This window comes from Podarcis pityusensis (assembly GCF_964106645.2).
Source record: "Podarcis pityusensis genome assembly, chromosome: 2".
Lineage (NCBI taxonomy): Eukaryota > Metazoa > Chordata > Lepidosauria > Squamata > Lacertidae > Podarcis > Podarcis pityusensis.
Genome location: NC_138029.1, coordinates 32844918 through 32862294, shown reverse-complemented (window position 1 = coordinate 32862294; position 17377 = coordinate 32844918). Strand labels below are relative to the sequence as shown.

The following is a 17377-nucleotide window of genomic DNA, read 5'->3' as shown; positions in this document are numbered from 1 at the left end:
GAGTTGGATTAGCAAATCTTTGGTTCATGGAAGAAACATTCTGCAAAAATTTTATTTACTTATTGGAATTGGTAAGTGAAAAGATGTGTGCACACATACAGGCCAAAGCTGCATTGCTGAAGAAACACTCTCTAATCTGTAACCCAGCTTTAATTTGATGTTTTGGGAGGCTATACTTTTCTGGAGCGTATTGGAGAAGGAACATTTTTAGGTTCCCAGTGTACTCTGCTTGACCACCTGTCCAAATTCCTAGAAGCCACCATGACCAAAGGAATGGAATCTAAGTATTACAGAATCTGACTGGCACAACAGCTCTCTCATTTAATTGAACAGCTTGTGCAAAACAATTTATTTTAAAATTATTCTGATCCTATGTACAGTTACTCAGAAAGAAGTCCAAAAAAGGACAAGGGGATCACTCCAAACTCCTATATCAGCCAGCTCCCCAATTACAGTCAGGTCAGTAAACTCTGGTCATAATTCTACCTTTGTTTTAGATGAGGCAAGCAGTAAGGAGCAAAGCTTTCACTGCCATAGCTCTCAGGCTTTGGGATGCCCTGCCTAAGGTACAGAGCAAGTCTTTGTTGTTGCTGGGATTTCCCAGAGGATGAAAAACTTGTTTTGTTCCCTGACTTTTAGCTGATGTGACTAGTTCTGTTTTACATTTAAAGCTGTTTTAATTTCTGTGACATTAAAATCGTTGTTAACATCTTTAAGCCTCATAGGAAAACTGCCTATAAAAGCTTAAAACAAATAAAATTAAAACTGCAGCCTCAGTTTCTCTAGCCCACAAACAGCCTCACACAATATTCTGCCTGTAACTATAGCAGCGGTTCTCACACTGTGTTCCTAGGAAGTCTTGTCTTCCTTGGGAGCTTATCAGGGACTGATGAAAAGATCAGAGATGGCAGATAACTTGTCTGAAAAATGCAGTGCATCTAATGCATTACATTAGTTCATAGTATATTTTTGGAAAGACAAATTCAGTATGTCGAGTATACCTCCCAGAAGCTTTCTGATTTCTTTCTTTGAAGTCAAATGTGCTGCCAGCTCTCCATTAACTGTGAAAATCTCCTTATCTGCTCGAGAATCCAGCAGGTAAGAAACCACTTGGGTATGATTCCTCTTGCAAGCCCAGTGCAAACATGTCCTGTAAAAGTTAAACATATTTGTTAGCAAGCATTTGTAAAGTTATTATTCTGAAAGTCACTGTTTTGTGTCATTAAATGTCTGCATGATGTGTACCATCAGAGCTGTTAAAAAAAATGCTCAAATTTGTCAGAGATGAAACCTTGTCTATTGATCCAGACAAAGTTAGTTGTACTTATTTTCCACATACCTCAATATAATTCAAGTCATGACCAATTTCTTCCATTGATTACAATGGGACCTAAGTTCAACTAAAACCTAGTCTGAATCCAATCTAATATGTTACTACTATGGAAGAATGAAAGCTTTGTGACCAGGCTGAGGTTTATTTTCTGTTGTAAATCAACAGGCCCAATTTAACTGTGCAGTCAAAGCTTGCTTATTGAGCCAGCATTCAACACTATAAGCTGGAGAGGGAAAGAATAATGTTTAAGCTAAATGACAGTTAATGTTTAAGCTAACTGATGCTCATAAAGGTACAGTTGTCCTTGATGCACATACATGCTTCTTTTGTTTCATTGGTTTCATTTGCACATCACAGGAAAAGCAACCTGAAGGGTTTGCACCCATGGCACTTGCTCAAAATTCCAAGGCCCAAAAGTATTGTCTGTTTTCAGTATCAAATTCAACCCCAGTATCTCTCACACTGGGTCATTTTTGTCACGACCCTTTGCAAACAATAAAGCAGGCGCAAGAGTATTGCAGCCAAGAAGGCTACATGCCTAAAGGCAGTAGCAGCCAGTGGAGTGGATGGCATTGTGCAGGCGCAGCAGTGGAGCCAATGCAACCCTCCCAACACTTTGCCCCTTCATTCTCGGTTACTGGTAGTGATCACCATGTTGGGAAGCCAGGAGAGGAACACACCTCGCACTCTGCCCCTATCGGGCTCTGCTAAATATCACACACACGTTCTCTCCCTTTGTAGTGGAACAAATATTAGCCATATGTACTGTATGCTACCATCTCATGCCTGGGTGTTACTGCAGCAGTACAATCTCCAGTCCTGAGCTGAACATTGGGAGGGAGGGGGCAGGAAGACTGCTGCCTGCCAACTTGACAATGATCTTACTAAACTTATAAAGCAAATGAATTGTACAGCACCAATTAACTGCATCGGAAGGGCATTTTCTAAGCCATATTCACAATTCTAATATTGCAGTGACGGTCATAATTATAAGACTAATATGTTGCCAGACCACAAGCCCTGAATATGAATGCACTGAAGGACCCAATTGCAATTTTAATGCAATTTTAAGACCCACTCATGGCAACAGTATAGGATTCACTACTTCAATGACCAAATTACTGTAAAAAGCTACTGCCTTCAATCACACAGATTGAAAAATCTGAAACCCCACACTTTTAAGCTGCCTCTGCTTGCACTCACACAATCATATAGAGGTAATCATGAAGACACACGTCACATAAATCCTGGTGCTCACTGGATGTGATTTAATAAGAGAGGAACTGTAGCTCAGGGGTAAATGGTATACTTTGCATGCAGAAAGTCTCAAGTTCACAGGAACAGAAGAGCCCTGCTGAATGTAGCAGGAACCCCCCACCCCAATCATTCAGTTTGTACAAACTCCACACACTCACACACTACATATGCCACACTTCTGTTATAAATTCATAGAAAAATCAACCATACATCGGATTTGCACTGTTCCATTTTTATTTTACTCCATATGACAAGGACTATCAAAGGGGGGTGGCTTGGTTCTGGTCAGCCATAATCCCTTCACCATCCCAGCACATCCACAGGAGCCCTGCCCAGTTGCTATGCCAACCCTGATGGTCCTAGACAGAAGACCATCAAGATCACAAAGAACTTGCATATGGGAGTGGATTCAGCATGGACTGAAACAAAGGACAATGATCAGATCTTCCCTCTGGGGGCAGGAAACTGCCAACTCCCCTTTGTCTCCTGGAAGTGACTCATGGGGAGGGGGAAAGGAGGAACCAGCCAGGTGACAGGACACTCAGGTTACCACCACAACTCCTCCCTCAACCCCTCCTTTCTGTAATGTATGCATGATGTTTCTGGGGGTGGGCTTGACCTAGAGGATGGGAATTTCAAAAGTTTTTATAAGGTCTTGCACACCATCTTTCTGGGTCTTTCCTCTCTCTCGCAAGTGAGGGGAACACCCTGTTGCAACAGTTCAATAAAGGCCAAGCCTACAGGCTGCTGTTTTGCTCCACGTTATCCTGGTTGGTGTATTTATTTTGTCCAAGGGAGCCCTCGGATTTTTCCGGTAACAGTTTCAGACCAAAAGCCCACCTAGTCCGACATCCTGTTCCCAGACTGGCGGGACAGAAACCTATGAGAAGCCCACATGAGCATAACAGCACTTTTCCCATTTGTGTTCCTCAGCAATGGCATTCATACTGCCTTCAGTACTGGAGACAGTACAGAGCCATCATGACTAGTATCTGATAGCTTTATCCTCCATGAATTTGTCTCACCCCCTTTTGAAGTCATCCAAGTTGGCAATCATCACTACATTCTGCAGCAGCAAATTCTACTACGTTTAACTATGTACTGTGTCTGTTCTGTTCAATTCTTTGCTTAGGCAGAGGTGTCTAAGACTCTATTCCAACTGGCAGTGGCTCTCTAGACAATATTGGACTAGATCCAGTGGTAGCTCTTTGTATATTGTGGGTCTGTAACTCTCATCAATCCCAGCCAGCAGGGCCAAAAGGCAGGGACAGCAGGAGCTGTAGACCAGCAACGTCTGGAGAACCACAGATTAGACATACTGGGGCTGTATAGCCCAGTGCTCTGTCTCTTGTGTAAAGCTTCTTCATGTGCAAGGTTTTCTGAGAACATTAGTGATGTGTTCAGATTTGGGGAGTTTTCATGGGAACAGTACAGGCACTCTTCCTACAAGGGCGTCCACAGACTCATTCCTATGCAACAGGGGTTCCCATTTGCTCAAAGCCTGTAAGAATTCTCCCATACAAGAATTTGCATTAGAAAATAATAGAAGCTGTGCTTGATCCTTTGGGAAGAACACGGGATTTTGTCATCTGCTTTCTGTTCTCTGTGACCTGAATAACACAATGGCTAAGAGCCAAACTGCATAACTACAAGTTATGCAGGGGATTTTCGACTAATAATTCAAGTGCATGTGTGTCTGGATCAGAACAGTGGCACTGGGCAAGAGTTTTACTTGAACCTCTCCCCTCACACCAATTCCCCAAGCTAATAAACCCCTTGTCCTTTAGGGGACTAGCACTGCTGCTCTGATCAAATTAACTCCTCCCTTTCAATCACAATGGCTCATCGTAGAAGTGAAAATCAATGTGCTGGAAGATTCATCACAGTTCTCCTGAGTAAACTGAAGGCTGGCTCTCAGAGTGAGAGCTCGGGAGTCTCCAAATCTCAACCCCAACAACGTTTATCTCATTTTGAGCAGCACTTAGTCATAGGTTCCCTATAAATAATAAATATTATTAAATGTCTGCAATTATGGGAAAACAGTGATCCTGACCTGCCTTGTAGGGCTAAAGCCGCTTGAACAGGAACACACACACACACACACACACACACACACACACCTGGATGTTATTAGGAAAGGTTTGTGACTGATGGCTGGCAAATGTGTGATTTGTTCATATTGGCTCTATTTTTCCAGGAGTCTCTACAACCAAAGCCTGAAAGGAATTTCTGCTTAGAATTTCATAACCAGGCAGCCCACTAATCAGGATGAAGCACTGACATCTGACCCATCTATTCTTGTCAGATGCTGGTGAGATTTTGCCCACCCCCACCCCCGTGGGGAGCGTTTCTGTAACTTGCCTTTAAGATGAACTCCCAGTAAACACGCATTTCAGAGCCTGAGGGAGGGGGGCACGGGAATACACAGGGGGGGGGATGCTCTTGGACACGGGCACAGAGGGTACACATTCGCTGAAGTTGCATTTGCGTGTAACGTGTTGCTGGCGGTTGCCTCAACATATATAGCCTCGAAAGGGGTGGAAGGATGTGTATTAGCGACGAGGACTGCTGCCCTACTGCTAACCACGGGAATGAGGAGCACAGCGCGGAGGGGCTGAGGGAGGAGAGAAAAGCAGAGGCGCCTTACCAGCCATTGATCTCATTCTGGGCATTCACCTCCACCCCCTTGTCGAGCAGCGTCTGCACCTCCTCTAGGTCGCCTAGTGCAGCAGCTTCCCTGAGCCTCTCCTCCAGCTCCAGGTGGCTGCTCATCCTCTCTCTGCCCCCCCCTTCCCCTTCCTGGGGGGCTGACCCAGAAGTGCCCCTTGCACCCCCCTTGCAAGGATCTCTCGCTCCGGGAGCGTGAATTCCTGCTGCTGCTGCTGCCGCCGCCGCCGCCGCTGGAGCAGCTCCTCCTTGCCCAGCTCCCTCTCGTCTGCGGGACTCTATTCTCAGTGACACACCAGGCAGAAGCCTCTGGTTCCTACGTGCCCAGGCAGAGCTGGGCCGGTCGAAAGTGGGCTGGGGAAAGAGCGGGGAGAAATCCCTCCGAAGGTGTCAGGGGGCAGGCGAGGGATTCAGGAGCGAGCAGGGAGGGCAGCCGCCTCTTAGAACGCGCTCGGATTAGTGATGCTGAGCCCCGTTCCCCTGGCAACGAAGGAATTCTGAGAGATGATGTGTACCAGGAGGAGCCTCAGCCGCGGCCAGAGCCCAAATGCTTCTAACAACAGCAACAAATTACAACACAGGGGTTTGAACAATGTGCAGGAGCTCCTCTTGAAGTGGCTTTTCTAAGGTTGTTCCTGAAGGCTTGTGCAGAACCTTGCCATAGCCAACTGATTTTAATTATCCTGGTTTTTGTTGTTGTTGTTATAATGATAATATAATAAAATTTTATTTATATCCCGCCCTCCCCAGCCGAAGCCGGGCTCAGAGTGGCTAACAACAAAAAAAGTAAATACAATTTACATAAAATTGTTTTTTAAAGGGCAATGAGTGGGTAAAAAAGCATTTCTAAGGAAAGCAATTCCTCACAAACCACTTGCTGAAAGCATGAGATGAACACGTCACATGCCAGTGACCTGCCTCCTTATTTACACGCTTGGAAGAGAAACCTGGGGCCACGATTTGGACCACAATTCAGTGAGCCTTGCCATACTTAAGAATTGTAGAATTGCGAAGTTGGAAGGGACACCCCCACAAGGGTTATCTAGTCCAACCCCCTGCAATGCAGGAATCTTAAACAGACCACTGATTTAAATCCGATTTATATCCAACTGTATATGCTTAAGACTGCATCTCTAAGGAACCTAATTGTACAAATTGAAGCAGTGCATTTCAACCCCTAATACATGTTTACGTGGAAGCAAGTCTCATTGTCTTATGGGAGTACATGTGCACAGGGATTGCAGGTTTGGACAATAATATGAAGACGTCAGTGAATCTCTGGAAAAAAGGACACCCATTAACTTCAGTGAGTCCAAAAACATTCCATAATATACAACAATATAAAATAATAGACATATAAAAGTCCAGCGACCAAACACACACACACCCACCCAAGGGTGTAGAAGACAATTGCGAAGGTTTTTCCACTTCAAATGACGAAACAAAAATGGTTGAATGTTTTGGAAAATGTGAGCAGCAAAAAATAAAATAAAACCCAGAAGCGGTCAGAAACTGCATTATTGAATTGTTTTTAGTTAATTTGCCATTGGCAGGAAATGGGATGGAAGGGGATGAGATGGATGTTGTTGCTAAATTACGGCTATGTTAAATCTTGGATTTCTCCACTGTTTTCTATGGCCAGTTCTCCAACCTGGGGTCAAACAAAAAGTTCTAAAGGAATCAGAAGTTTGTCAAATTGTGTGAGCCTATCAGTTTAGGCTATAGGCAAAAGCGGTTAAGGCATGGAAGACCAATTGGGGTGGGGAACAGAAGTGGGGTTTTTCCTTCTGTTCTCATTTGTGAATAACAGTTGAATCTTTTCTCTGCTCACACACAGAGAACGAGAGCAACGCCATATTTATTTCTAGTTTGTGTTATGTATGCTTTGTCTTTAAAACAAGGGCTACCTTTGAAGGTGACCCGGAAACTGCAATTAATCCAGAATGCGGCAGCTAGACTGGTGACTGGGAGTGGTCGCCGGGACCACATAACACCGGTTCTGAGAGATCTGCATTGGCTCCCAGTACGTTTCCAAGCACAATTCAAAGTGTTGGTGCTGACCTTTAAAGCCCTAAACGGCCTCGGTCCTGTATACCTGAAGGAACGTCTCCACCCCCATCGTTCAGCCCAGACACTGAGATCCAGTGCCGAGGACCTTCTGGCGGTTCCCTCATTGCAAGAAGTGAGGTTACAGGGATCCAGACAGAGGGCCTTCTTGGTAGTGGCGCCCACCCTGTGGAACACCCTCCCTTCAGATGTGAAGGAAATAAGCAGCTATCCTATCTTTAAAAGACATCTGAAGGCAGCCCTGTTCAGGGAAGTTTTTAATATTTAACGCTGTACTGTTTTTAACACTTGATTGGGAGCCGCCCAGAGTGGCTGGGGAAGCTCAGCCAGATGGGCGGGGTATAAATAATAAATTATTATTATTATTATTATTATTATTATTATTATTATTATTATTGTTATTATTATTATTATTATTATTACAACAAAATAAAGAGAGTTTAAAGGGAGGAATGGAAGGCTGGCTGAGAGCAGTTAAGACATGGAATGCTGGGAGTGAAAGGAAAATGAGGGGACAGAGGAAGAGAGGGAAATGGCCTGTTCATATCTCTAACACCTTCTAGTTAGTTCCTGGAAGTGGGGATTAGGGTTGTGTGAGGATGTGTGACATGGATTTTTCTTTTTTAAAAAACCTGCAATTCCTGTTCCAAATGGGAACATTTTACAAGAAAAAGAAAGGAAACTTCTCTTTCCCAGCCAGTCCCCACTACCACGACACAACTACTGTATATAGCAATAACATACTCAGATTTGTGACTGGCCAGCCTCAAAACTGAACCTTCTATGTTTTTGGTAAGGTATTTATGTAACCTAGAACAGCAGGGAAAGGGCAGGGAAGTATCCTTTCTCCCTCCTGACCTTACAACCACCCCAGGCCCAGGACTAAACAAAAACAGTCCCAGGCTAGCTTAGGGGGTGCAGATACCCTGCAACATTTGTCTTAGGTAACATAGAATACAGATACATAATGATAATATACTTTCTGGATTAAACAGTGATGAAGTAGCCTTTCCCAGCACTTTGGAAGGAGCAATGAGACTTTTAGAATAAACCTTCACTGAATAATAATAGCAAGATGCCTTCAATGTGCACGCAATCTCTGTAGGACAAGGTTCTGTTTGTAGTGCTAACATTGCTCTGTAATGTGCTACAAACAGTGGCGGTGCTATAAAAATAACTGAAACTACAACAGAGCAGTGATGCTGTCATTCTAGGTGAGGTATGTGTGAAAAAAATGCTTGTTTTCCAAAGCTATATGAAGGGATTGCAATGTGCAAGTCTCCCTCTCTCTCAAGCCACTAGAGGTCACAAGAGAACAATAAAAAAAGATTTCAAACCACCCATCTTGCTATTTCACCAAAAGCTGCTTTTTTACACTTATTTGCATAAGTGTTTTGGGTGGGGGTGCACTCCTAAACAATTTATAAATGTATTGTATGACCTGTTATAATATGATGGTACAAACTTATTAGTTCAAATCCTGTTCAATTATTTTAAGATATCAGACTGTTTAATATTTGAGGAGAGCAGTATTTTTAGTGGTTGATGATGAATTACTGAGATTCTTTCTTAAAGCCACATCACCCTTGTTTGTATCTTTCAAGTTTTGAATATAATTTTGAAAATAAATTGCAATGCCATATATTTTAAATTCGCATTTATATCTCGTCAGGAGTCAAAATGTTGGTGTATGAATAGGGTTGCATTAGGCCTCCTCCTGTGACCTTACCTGCAACTTGACCTGAGACACTAAAAATCAGAAGGTGGAACTTTCCCTGCCACCCATCTCTGTACCAGGAAAACACCTGGTGATAATGAAATGAAAGGCCCGTAAAAATGTGGCCAACTGAATATATCTGATATCGTCCAGCAACAAAATATTGATGAGGATTTCTAATTTTGCTCCCAGATCCATTTTGAAAACCTGAACGTAAAAAGTACCGTATTTTTCGCCCTATAGGACGCACTTTTTCCCCTCCAAAAATGAAGGGGAAATGTCTGTGCGTCCTATGGGGCAAATGCAGGCTTTCGCTGAAGCCTGGAGAGTGAGAGGGGTCGGTGCGCACCGACCCCTCTCGCTTTCCAGGCTTCAGGAAGCTATCTGCAAGCCTTGCGTGCCCGGCGGGAGGTCCCGCCGGGTTCGCAAGGCTTGCGGGCAGCAGCCTGCAGCCCGAAGCATGGGGCGCGCTGCGGAGCATGCCCCGTGCTTCGGGCAGATGTCCGCAAGCCTCACGCGCCCAGCAGGAAGTCCCGCCGGGCTCACAAGGCTTGCAGGCAGCAGCCTGTTCTTGGGGGCTAGGGTCGGGGGAAGCTCGGGCTTCCCCTGCGCCAGCCCCGCGCCTGGGGTGGAAATAATTTTTTCCCCTTTATTCCCCCCCCCCCCCAATCTAGGTGCGTCCTATGGGACGAAAAATACAGTACTCACCATTTTTATTTAAAGGATTTTTAAGTATTTAAGTACTGAAATTGTTGCTGTTGTTTAATCCTAGGAGTGCTAGACTATTGTATTATGAATCTTTATCCATCTCCACCAGCATATTTTGGGCCTTCATCACAGACTTGTGATCATTCCTGTGTTGTTGTTGTTGTTGTTGTTTTCCATTTTAACTCTCATCTGTGTTTATGCTGCTTTTAAATAAAAACAGACAGCAATTACTCCCAGAGTAACTATTCTGATCTGATAATATGTTCCCTTTTTGGCTCCTCTTGCATCTTGCCTACAATCACAGCTGTCTGAACTCTTTTTGTCGCTGAGCCACACATGCTCTCACATCACTCAAGCCGTATCATTTTGACAGGGGGACGGAGGCAGAATTGTCACTTCTCTGGGTATCTCCTTGACTGTACTTCTCCAATGTTTTTTTTCCCTTTGCCCAAATCATTTGCCTGTGAACTCCTTACTTCCCTTTTTCCTCGGCAGATGACTTTCTTATCGGAGAATGCTATCTATGAAAGCCTACTACATCTAGATGCAGGATCTCTTCTGTGGCGATGGCTACCTTGAACCAGACCATTAGAGAGCTCAGTATTGTCTGCACTGACCGCCAGCGTATCTTCTGGGTGTCGGAGAGGAATCAATTTCCAGCCCTGCCTGGAGAGGATGGAAACTGAACCTTCGACATGCACAGCTAAGGCTCTTCTCGCCCACCTGTCATCAAATGAGTCACTAAAATATACAGGTGTGGACCCCGCCCCCCAGCAATACACATATTATCTGAAGGAGCACAATACCTTTGAGGTTCACTTTCAGCACTGTTAATTACAGTTTTTTTCTTAGGCAGTACAATTTTCCCGCTCACATAAGTCAGTGTGGGAGAGGATTAGTGGAGTGTTTATTTGACTTCAGGCGGCTGGCTGCCACTCCTGTGCTACTCACTCCTGAGCCTTGATCCTCTAAATGACCCAATATTCTTAAAAACCAGAACTCACAGTACATTCCACAAGTAAGCGTGCCGTATCACGAGATGTTTGTTTCTTTTTTTGTGAGCCTCTTCCCTCCCGCCTCCTTTTCCCCCCCTGGTCAGTATTCAGTTAAGCTCTCAGCCTTATTCTCTAAAGTATTTGCTCCTTACACAGCTCTTTCTTCTAAATGCAATTTATCCATGTGTGCGCTAAACAAACATTGCATCTGCCTTGAATGTGGAATTCAATTTGCCAACCTCCGTCAATCTAAGCTAAAGTCATCAACAGTTCAAAATGCTCTTTCCAGGTATTATCGGCTGCTATGTCACACACCAAAATGAAGATTTACTGGCACGACTATTACGCTAACAAAAAATTGCTGGACCTCAAACATTTGGGATTGTCATTATTATTATATAACACCTCAAAAACTAGGTGGTATAGAAAACAATTTTATAAAATAAGTAGCAGATTCCCAGTTGCGTAGATATTTCCTCCACCTGTGTGATATGGGTGCTTGAGGGTTGTTTGTTGAACAGCCAAGGGAAGCTGCAATGTGACCAGAAGGTTATAAGAAGGGCATTGTAGAATAGTGGTTAGAGTGTTGGACTTGAACAAGGTTGACTGGTTTCAATTTCCCAGTAAGCCATGAAGCTTACTAGCTGTCATCAGGTCAGTTTCCTAAACTATCTCACAAGTTGGTTGTGAGAATAAAGAGAGGGAGGACTACGTACATTCACCAGAGCTTCTTGGAGGAAGGACAAAATAAAAATCTCAAAGACTGCAGCATAGCAAATAACGTCTAACTCTTTCCCCCTAGAATCTGCTTTCATTTTGCCCTGATGGGGGAAAAATATGGATATACCCATATTTGAAGGGCAAAGGCAGAGTTTGGAGGGATTTTAACAAGGAAAAGAAGAGATTTCAAGCAAGAGTTAAGCCACACTCGCCTCCCAATGATCTTTTGCTCCTGATTGCAGCTTACTGCAGCTGCTTTGGGTAAAACAACAACAACAACAACAAAAACCTCAGGGAGAACATTGATGTGACTGAGCATCCAGTTTGACCCCAAGTCTAAAGAAAGAGGAAGACCGGCTGACAATACAGCACACCAAGAAAAGAAAATAACAGCTAAAATGTGATGATGCAAAGCCCTTGCTGTTTAAAAAAACAAGCTTATTGGAAAGGAAATGTCCCTTGTGTCTGTTGTTATAGCAAATGCACTATCCCAAATCGCTGCCCGTTGACATGATTATGTCGGAATTGGAGGCACGAGCATGCAAAATGATCAGGAGGGGCCAACTCCCAAATCAAGAAAACAGACCTGGATTGCTTCCACACTAGAGCCCTTTAGTGCTGCCAGGGCATTGCTTTCCCACAATTAGCTGGAAGCAGAAATAAAACGAAGGTCTTACACAAGCAATATAGGGTTATTATCCCCTCCCCGTAGCCATGATTCTCCTATAACATAAGCTACACTAATTACAAGAGTCATGCCTATGTAATTAAAGGGTTTGGCTGGCTAGGTGCTCTTTGGTTCTGTATGCCCCAACCCCCTTCCCCACTCTCCCATTAGTAGGCCCCCTGATATCATTTAAAATAAAATGTGTATCCTGCTTTTCTGTCTGCGAACAAACACTGAAAACAGCTTGCAATACACCATTAAAAACAAATCAACCAAAAACTAGAAGCCTATAAAAGGAGACAGGAACAGCAGCTCAGCCTTCACTATAAATTCCAGGACATAAACCCCCACAGGCCAAATGCCTGTTGAAATAAGCGGATCTTCATGGGTTGGGGGTGGGGGTGAAAAACCACCAAGAAGTGGCTAAGAGAGAGCCATAACGTTAGTGTGGTTACAAAGAAGGTACTCTCTCATGTCCCCTCCAGATACACTTCCAAGGCACCATACCCATAATGCATGGTGGGAGCTTATGTGGCTTGTGGGCTTTGTGGTCAGCACAGACTCCTAGAGGTAAAAGCACCACCCACTTCCTCTGTGTGACAAACACAAGCAGCTGCCACGTGTGGAGGAAAGGAAAGTGGTTAAGGTCTGAGCCATCAGAGTTTCCTTATTATACTGTAAGGGAAAGCAGGAGGGAATCACTCTGTGGTTATGAGTATTTTGAGTGCACTGACACCTTGGGGGAGCAACAAAAGGTGTTGAGAAGTCCTAGTCTGAACTATGGGCTCCCCTTCTCTGGCGAGGCAACATGGCAAGCATTTCTCCTTCCAAGGAGAGGAGCTGAGATTGCTGGTGGGTGTTTGTGTCTAGAGTTCTGCAGAAGAGTGTGTGAAAGGATTTGAGGAGAAGATGTGCTATTCGTCTGCCCTTCTGATTTTGTTTTCGGCCTGACTAAGTGCAAAGTGCTCAATTTCCACAGAGTGTCTTTTCGCCAAGCTCCCTCACAATTCTGCAGGCATGTTGGGAGTGACATAGCCCACTGGCATGCGTCTTAATATGTGATCTGGACTTAGCTACTTCAGGTGCTATACTGTGATTGACTCTGTGGTTCATTGGAACACGTTTGCGGTGGCAGGAGCAGGCAGTTGTCTGGGGTTCCCCATGAGTGCTTTGATGTACACTATCTCTTTTGCTGGTATAACACTGTGCTATTACTCAGGCCAGAAAACACCTCCATCCTCTTTGCCCTGGAGGTGTTGCACTTTTGGTACATTTCGCAAATGCTATGCTAGCACAGTTTCATTGCTACACAACGTAAGTTCTCCTTCTGCCAGAACAGTTGAATCAAGCAGGCATAAGACAAGGAAAACCCGATTGCCATTTGTTCCAATTCAGCAGTAAAGAATCATAGAATTGTGGAGTTGGAAGGGATCCCAAAGGTCATTTGGTCCCACCCTGGGCAATGAGGGAATCTCAACTAAAGCATCCAAGACTGATGGCCATCCAACCTCTTAAAAACCTCCAAGGAAGGAGAGTCCACAACTTCCAGAGGAAGAGTGGGTTTTCTCTGAGGAAAAGCAGCAGGGCCCTTGGGTGAGCCCTTGGAGTGGGACAGCACTTGCAGTGTGTGCAAGCCTGGATGGGAAACCATCAATAGTAGCTTTATGTGGTCACTGTATGCATGACCATTTAGCTCTGCAGAAATAGTGTATGTATGGCCGAGGACAAACACTTATTCTACCACGGAGTGCTTTACCCTGATCAAGACTAGCCCGGGCCCAAAACAGGTCCTGCTTGTGGTTGTCCCATGATCAATAAAACCTTGTGTATTCACTAACTGTGTAGCAGATATGCACCAGTGTGACAGATGGGATGCAAGCCGATGTAGTTGGGATTCAGGCCTCATCATGGGACTGAAACTGCCTTGGTTGCACTAGTCGATGATTTCCAGCGGGCTAGGGACAAAGGTGAGAGCTGTTTCCTAGTTCTGCTGGATCTCTCAGCGGCTTTTGACATCATCAACCATAACATCCTTCCGGACCATCTAGAGGGGCTGGGAGCTGGGGGCACTGTCATACAGTGGTTGTGCTCCTTCCTCCTGGGCCGTGTTCAGAAAGTGGTGGTGGGGATGAGTGTTCAGACCCCTGGGCTCTCACTTGTGGGGTGTCTCAGGGTTCTGTCCTCTCTCCATGCTTTTCAACATCTACATGCAGCCGCTGGGAGAGATCATCAGGGGGTTTGGGCTGGGTGTTTATCAGTATGCGGATGATACCCAGCTCTACCTCTCTTTCAAATCGGAAACAGTGAAGGTGGTGAAGGTCCTGTGTGAGTGTCTGGAGGCGGTTGGAGGATGGATGGCGGCTAACATGTGAAGGTTGAATCCTGATAAGACAGAAGTATTGCTTTGGGGGACAGGGGGCAGGCAGGTGTGGGGTACTCCCTGGTCCCAAATGGGACAACTGTGCTCCTGAAGGACCAGGTGCACAGCCTGGGAGCCATTTTGGACTCACAGCTGTCCATGGAGGCACAGGTCAATACTATGTCCAGGGCAGCTATTTACCAGCTCCATCTGGTACGCAGGCTGAGACCCTATCTGCCTGCGGACTGCCTCGCCAGAGTGGTGCATGCTCTGGTTATCTCTCGCTTGGACTACTGCAATGCACTCTATGTGGGGCTACCTTTGAAGGTGACCCGGAAACTACAACTAATCCAGAATGCGGCAGCTAGACCGGTGAGTGGGAGCGGCTGCTGAGACCACATAACACCGGTCTTGAAAGACCTACATTGGCTCCCAGTACATTTCCGAGCACAATTCAAAGTGTTGGTGCTGACCTTCAAAGCCCTAAACGGCCTCGGCCCAGTATATCTGAAGAAGCATCTCCACCCCCATCATTCTGCCCGGACACTGAGGTCCAGCGCCGAGGGCCTTCTGGCGGTTCCCTCACTGCAAGAAGCCAAGTTACAGGGAACCAGGCCTTCTTGGTAGTGGCACCCGCCCTGTGGAACGCCCTCCCACCAGATGTCAAAGAGAACAACAACTACCAGACTTTTAGAAGACATCTGAAGGCTGCCTTGTTTAGGGAAGCTTTTAATGTTTGATGGATTACTGTATTGTAATATTTTGTTGGAAGCCACCCAGAGTGGCTGGGGAAGCCCAGCCAGATGGGCGAGGTATAAATAAATTATCATCATCATCATCATCATCAATTGGCCTGTGCAAGTCAGTAGTTTTTATCATAATGCATTTGCTCCACGGACCAGGAATTAGGCTGCAACACTGGATACCTGCCAAAATTTGGATTTACCAGCCAGACCAGTGAAATAATATACTTTTGGCAACTTTATGGTCACAGCCTTTGTCATGCTCTGCCCTAGTAACAGTAAGATCAAAAGAGTCATGGGTGGGAGCAAGAAGAAAAATAAATAAGCCAATGAATGGAGCAAAGAAAAGCAAACTGCTTATGAATATATATTACTGTATTGGGAGTTCATAGGATAGGATTAGGAAAAACGGCACCTCTACCTGCCTGTCACTTGCAAATTCTTATAACTGCTTAGAAGCTTACTGGAGGTCAGCACCAAACACCCAAACAGACTAATCTGCATTATAGACACTTAATGAAAGTCACAAGGTTTTACATAATATATATTGGCGGCACAAGAAATGTTTGTTAGAGTAATTTGTCATCAGGATTAGACTTTGTGAAAGCGCCCATTGTTTGTTAACCTGTTTGGTGATTTTTGTTTTTGTTTTTTTGTCCAACCCTTAGTATACCCAAGATTCTCCAAATAAATTACAATGGGGAACATGGAAACCAAGTCTTTGATGACTGGCACCAGCATCACCCAACAGTAGCATATGGAGGAAAAAATACTGTCATGATAATATCATTGTAATAAATCTACACAGCGCTTTTTTGTGGTGGGGGGAGGGGGAAGTATGCACTAGTACAGAGTACTATACTGTTACCTCTTTTTTTCTGCCCATGGCAGTAATTTTGTGCTTGCAGCCACAGTACTTTCATAAAGACATGAGTATCGGCACCTCATTTCTTACCAAGAAAGAAAGAAAAAGCACTTGATGTACATCAGATAATTTAAAGGATTTGAGTTATACAGAACGCACATGCAAGCCCTGAAATGAGATGAAATTTTTTTTTAAATTGTGGAGCTTCTCATGACAACATGTTCCTTTGTAATAAAATATATCCAAGGATAATGGTAATGGGTGTCATTCACACAGCCTACACAGTACAAATAAAGCGTATTTTGCCACCCCCACCACAATGGCTCTAAGGAGCTGGCAGAGATAGCAAAATCTATAGACAGGCATAGATGTGCCTGTAATCTGCAGGCACCAAGGCCTAGACGTCTCTAAGGAGACCTAGTGAAGTCTGGCTCAATGGGGAACCGTTCTAGATCTAGATGGAAGATGCTATAGAATTATTATTGAATTCTGCAATGGGTTAAGCCAAACAGATCCCAAAATCCACCACAGAATTCTGGAGACTTCCAGGAATTTGGTGGCCAGCCTAAGCAAGTTAGTAGGGTTTCAGTTGTTGTTTTTCTGGTATTCATAAAAGTATTGTGGCTGACCCTTGAAAACCTTAATATCGTTCATGCTTGTTTGTTCTATCAGCTATCTCAGGCCTTGCAAATTTATTTTTCATACACTGATATGCTGGAATTTTGTATATCATGTGTATTAACATAGCACGTGCCAAGTTACAGCTAAAGGGGAAATTCACAGACTGGTATGAAATTTGAGTCAGTCCCCTTTCAAATAGTTTAAAATAATTAGACTGAAAAATTAAGGATTTGGTTTCTGGTCTTAGAATACACATTGGTGAGCTTACCTCTGCAACTACAAAAGTTAGAAAGTCAATTAATTAAAGGAACACAGAATATTGGAAAAGTCTAGTTCCTCACAGGAGATCAGGGCCACCACACGTTGTTTTAGGGTTTCCATGCTTTACACAAGTCTGAATGTTTCACCTGCCCCTTCTCAAGAACCAGACTGCTCCTGGTCTTTGCTATAGGCAGTGGCGTAGCATGGGGGGTGAAGGGGGTGCCGGCCGCACCGGGCGCAACATCTGGGGGGGGGGCGCTCGCACTCGCAGCTCTCTGCCCCTACCTGGCTCACTCACTCTCTCTCACTGCAGTGCTGGCTGTGCGAATCCAATCCGAGCCACTGGGTCACCGCCCACTGTGGAGGGGGTGGGTGCCAGGCGTGCGGTGCGGAGAGA

At 44.7% G+C, this 17377-nt stretch overlaps 1 protein-coding gene across 3 annotated transcripts in view; it reads right to left on the bottom strand.

Annotated features, from left to right (window-relative positions):
• The window catches only part of LOC308470554 (ankyrin repeat domain-containing protein 40-like), an 82102-nt gene that overhangs the window by 4357 nt on the left and 60368 nt on the right, over positions 1 to 17377 (bottom strand). For 2 of the 3 annotated variants that reach the window (XM_080993986.1, XM_080993985.1), the window contains exon 2: positions 1002 to 1150. In XM_080993986.1, coding sequence (XP_080850112.1) covers positions 1002 to 1150 — 149 coding nt within the window. Of the gene's footprint in view, positions 1 to 1001; positions 1151 to 5237; positions 5676 to 17377 lie in introns of those variants that run through there. The other variant, XM_080993984.1, reaches the window with a different exon arrangement.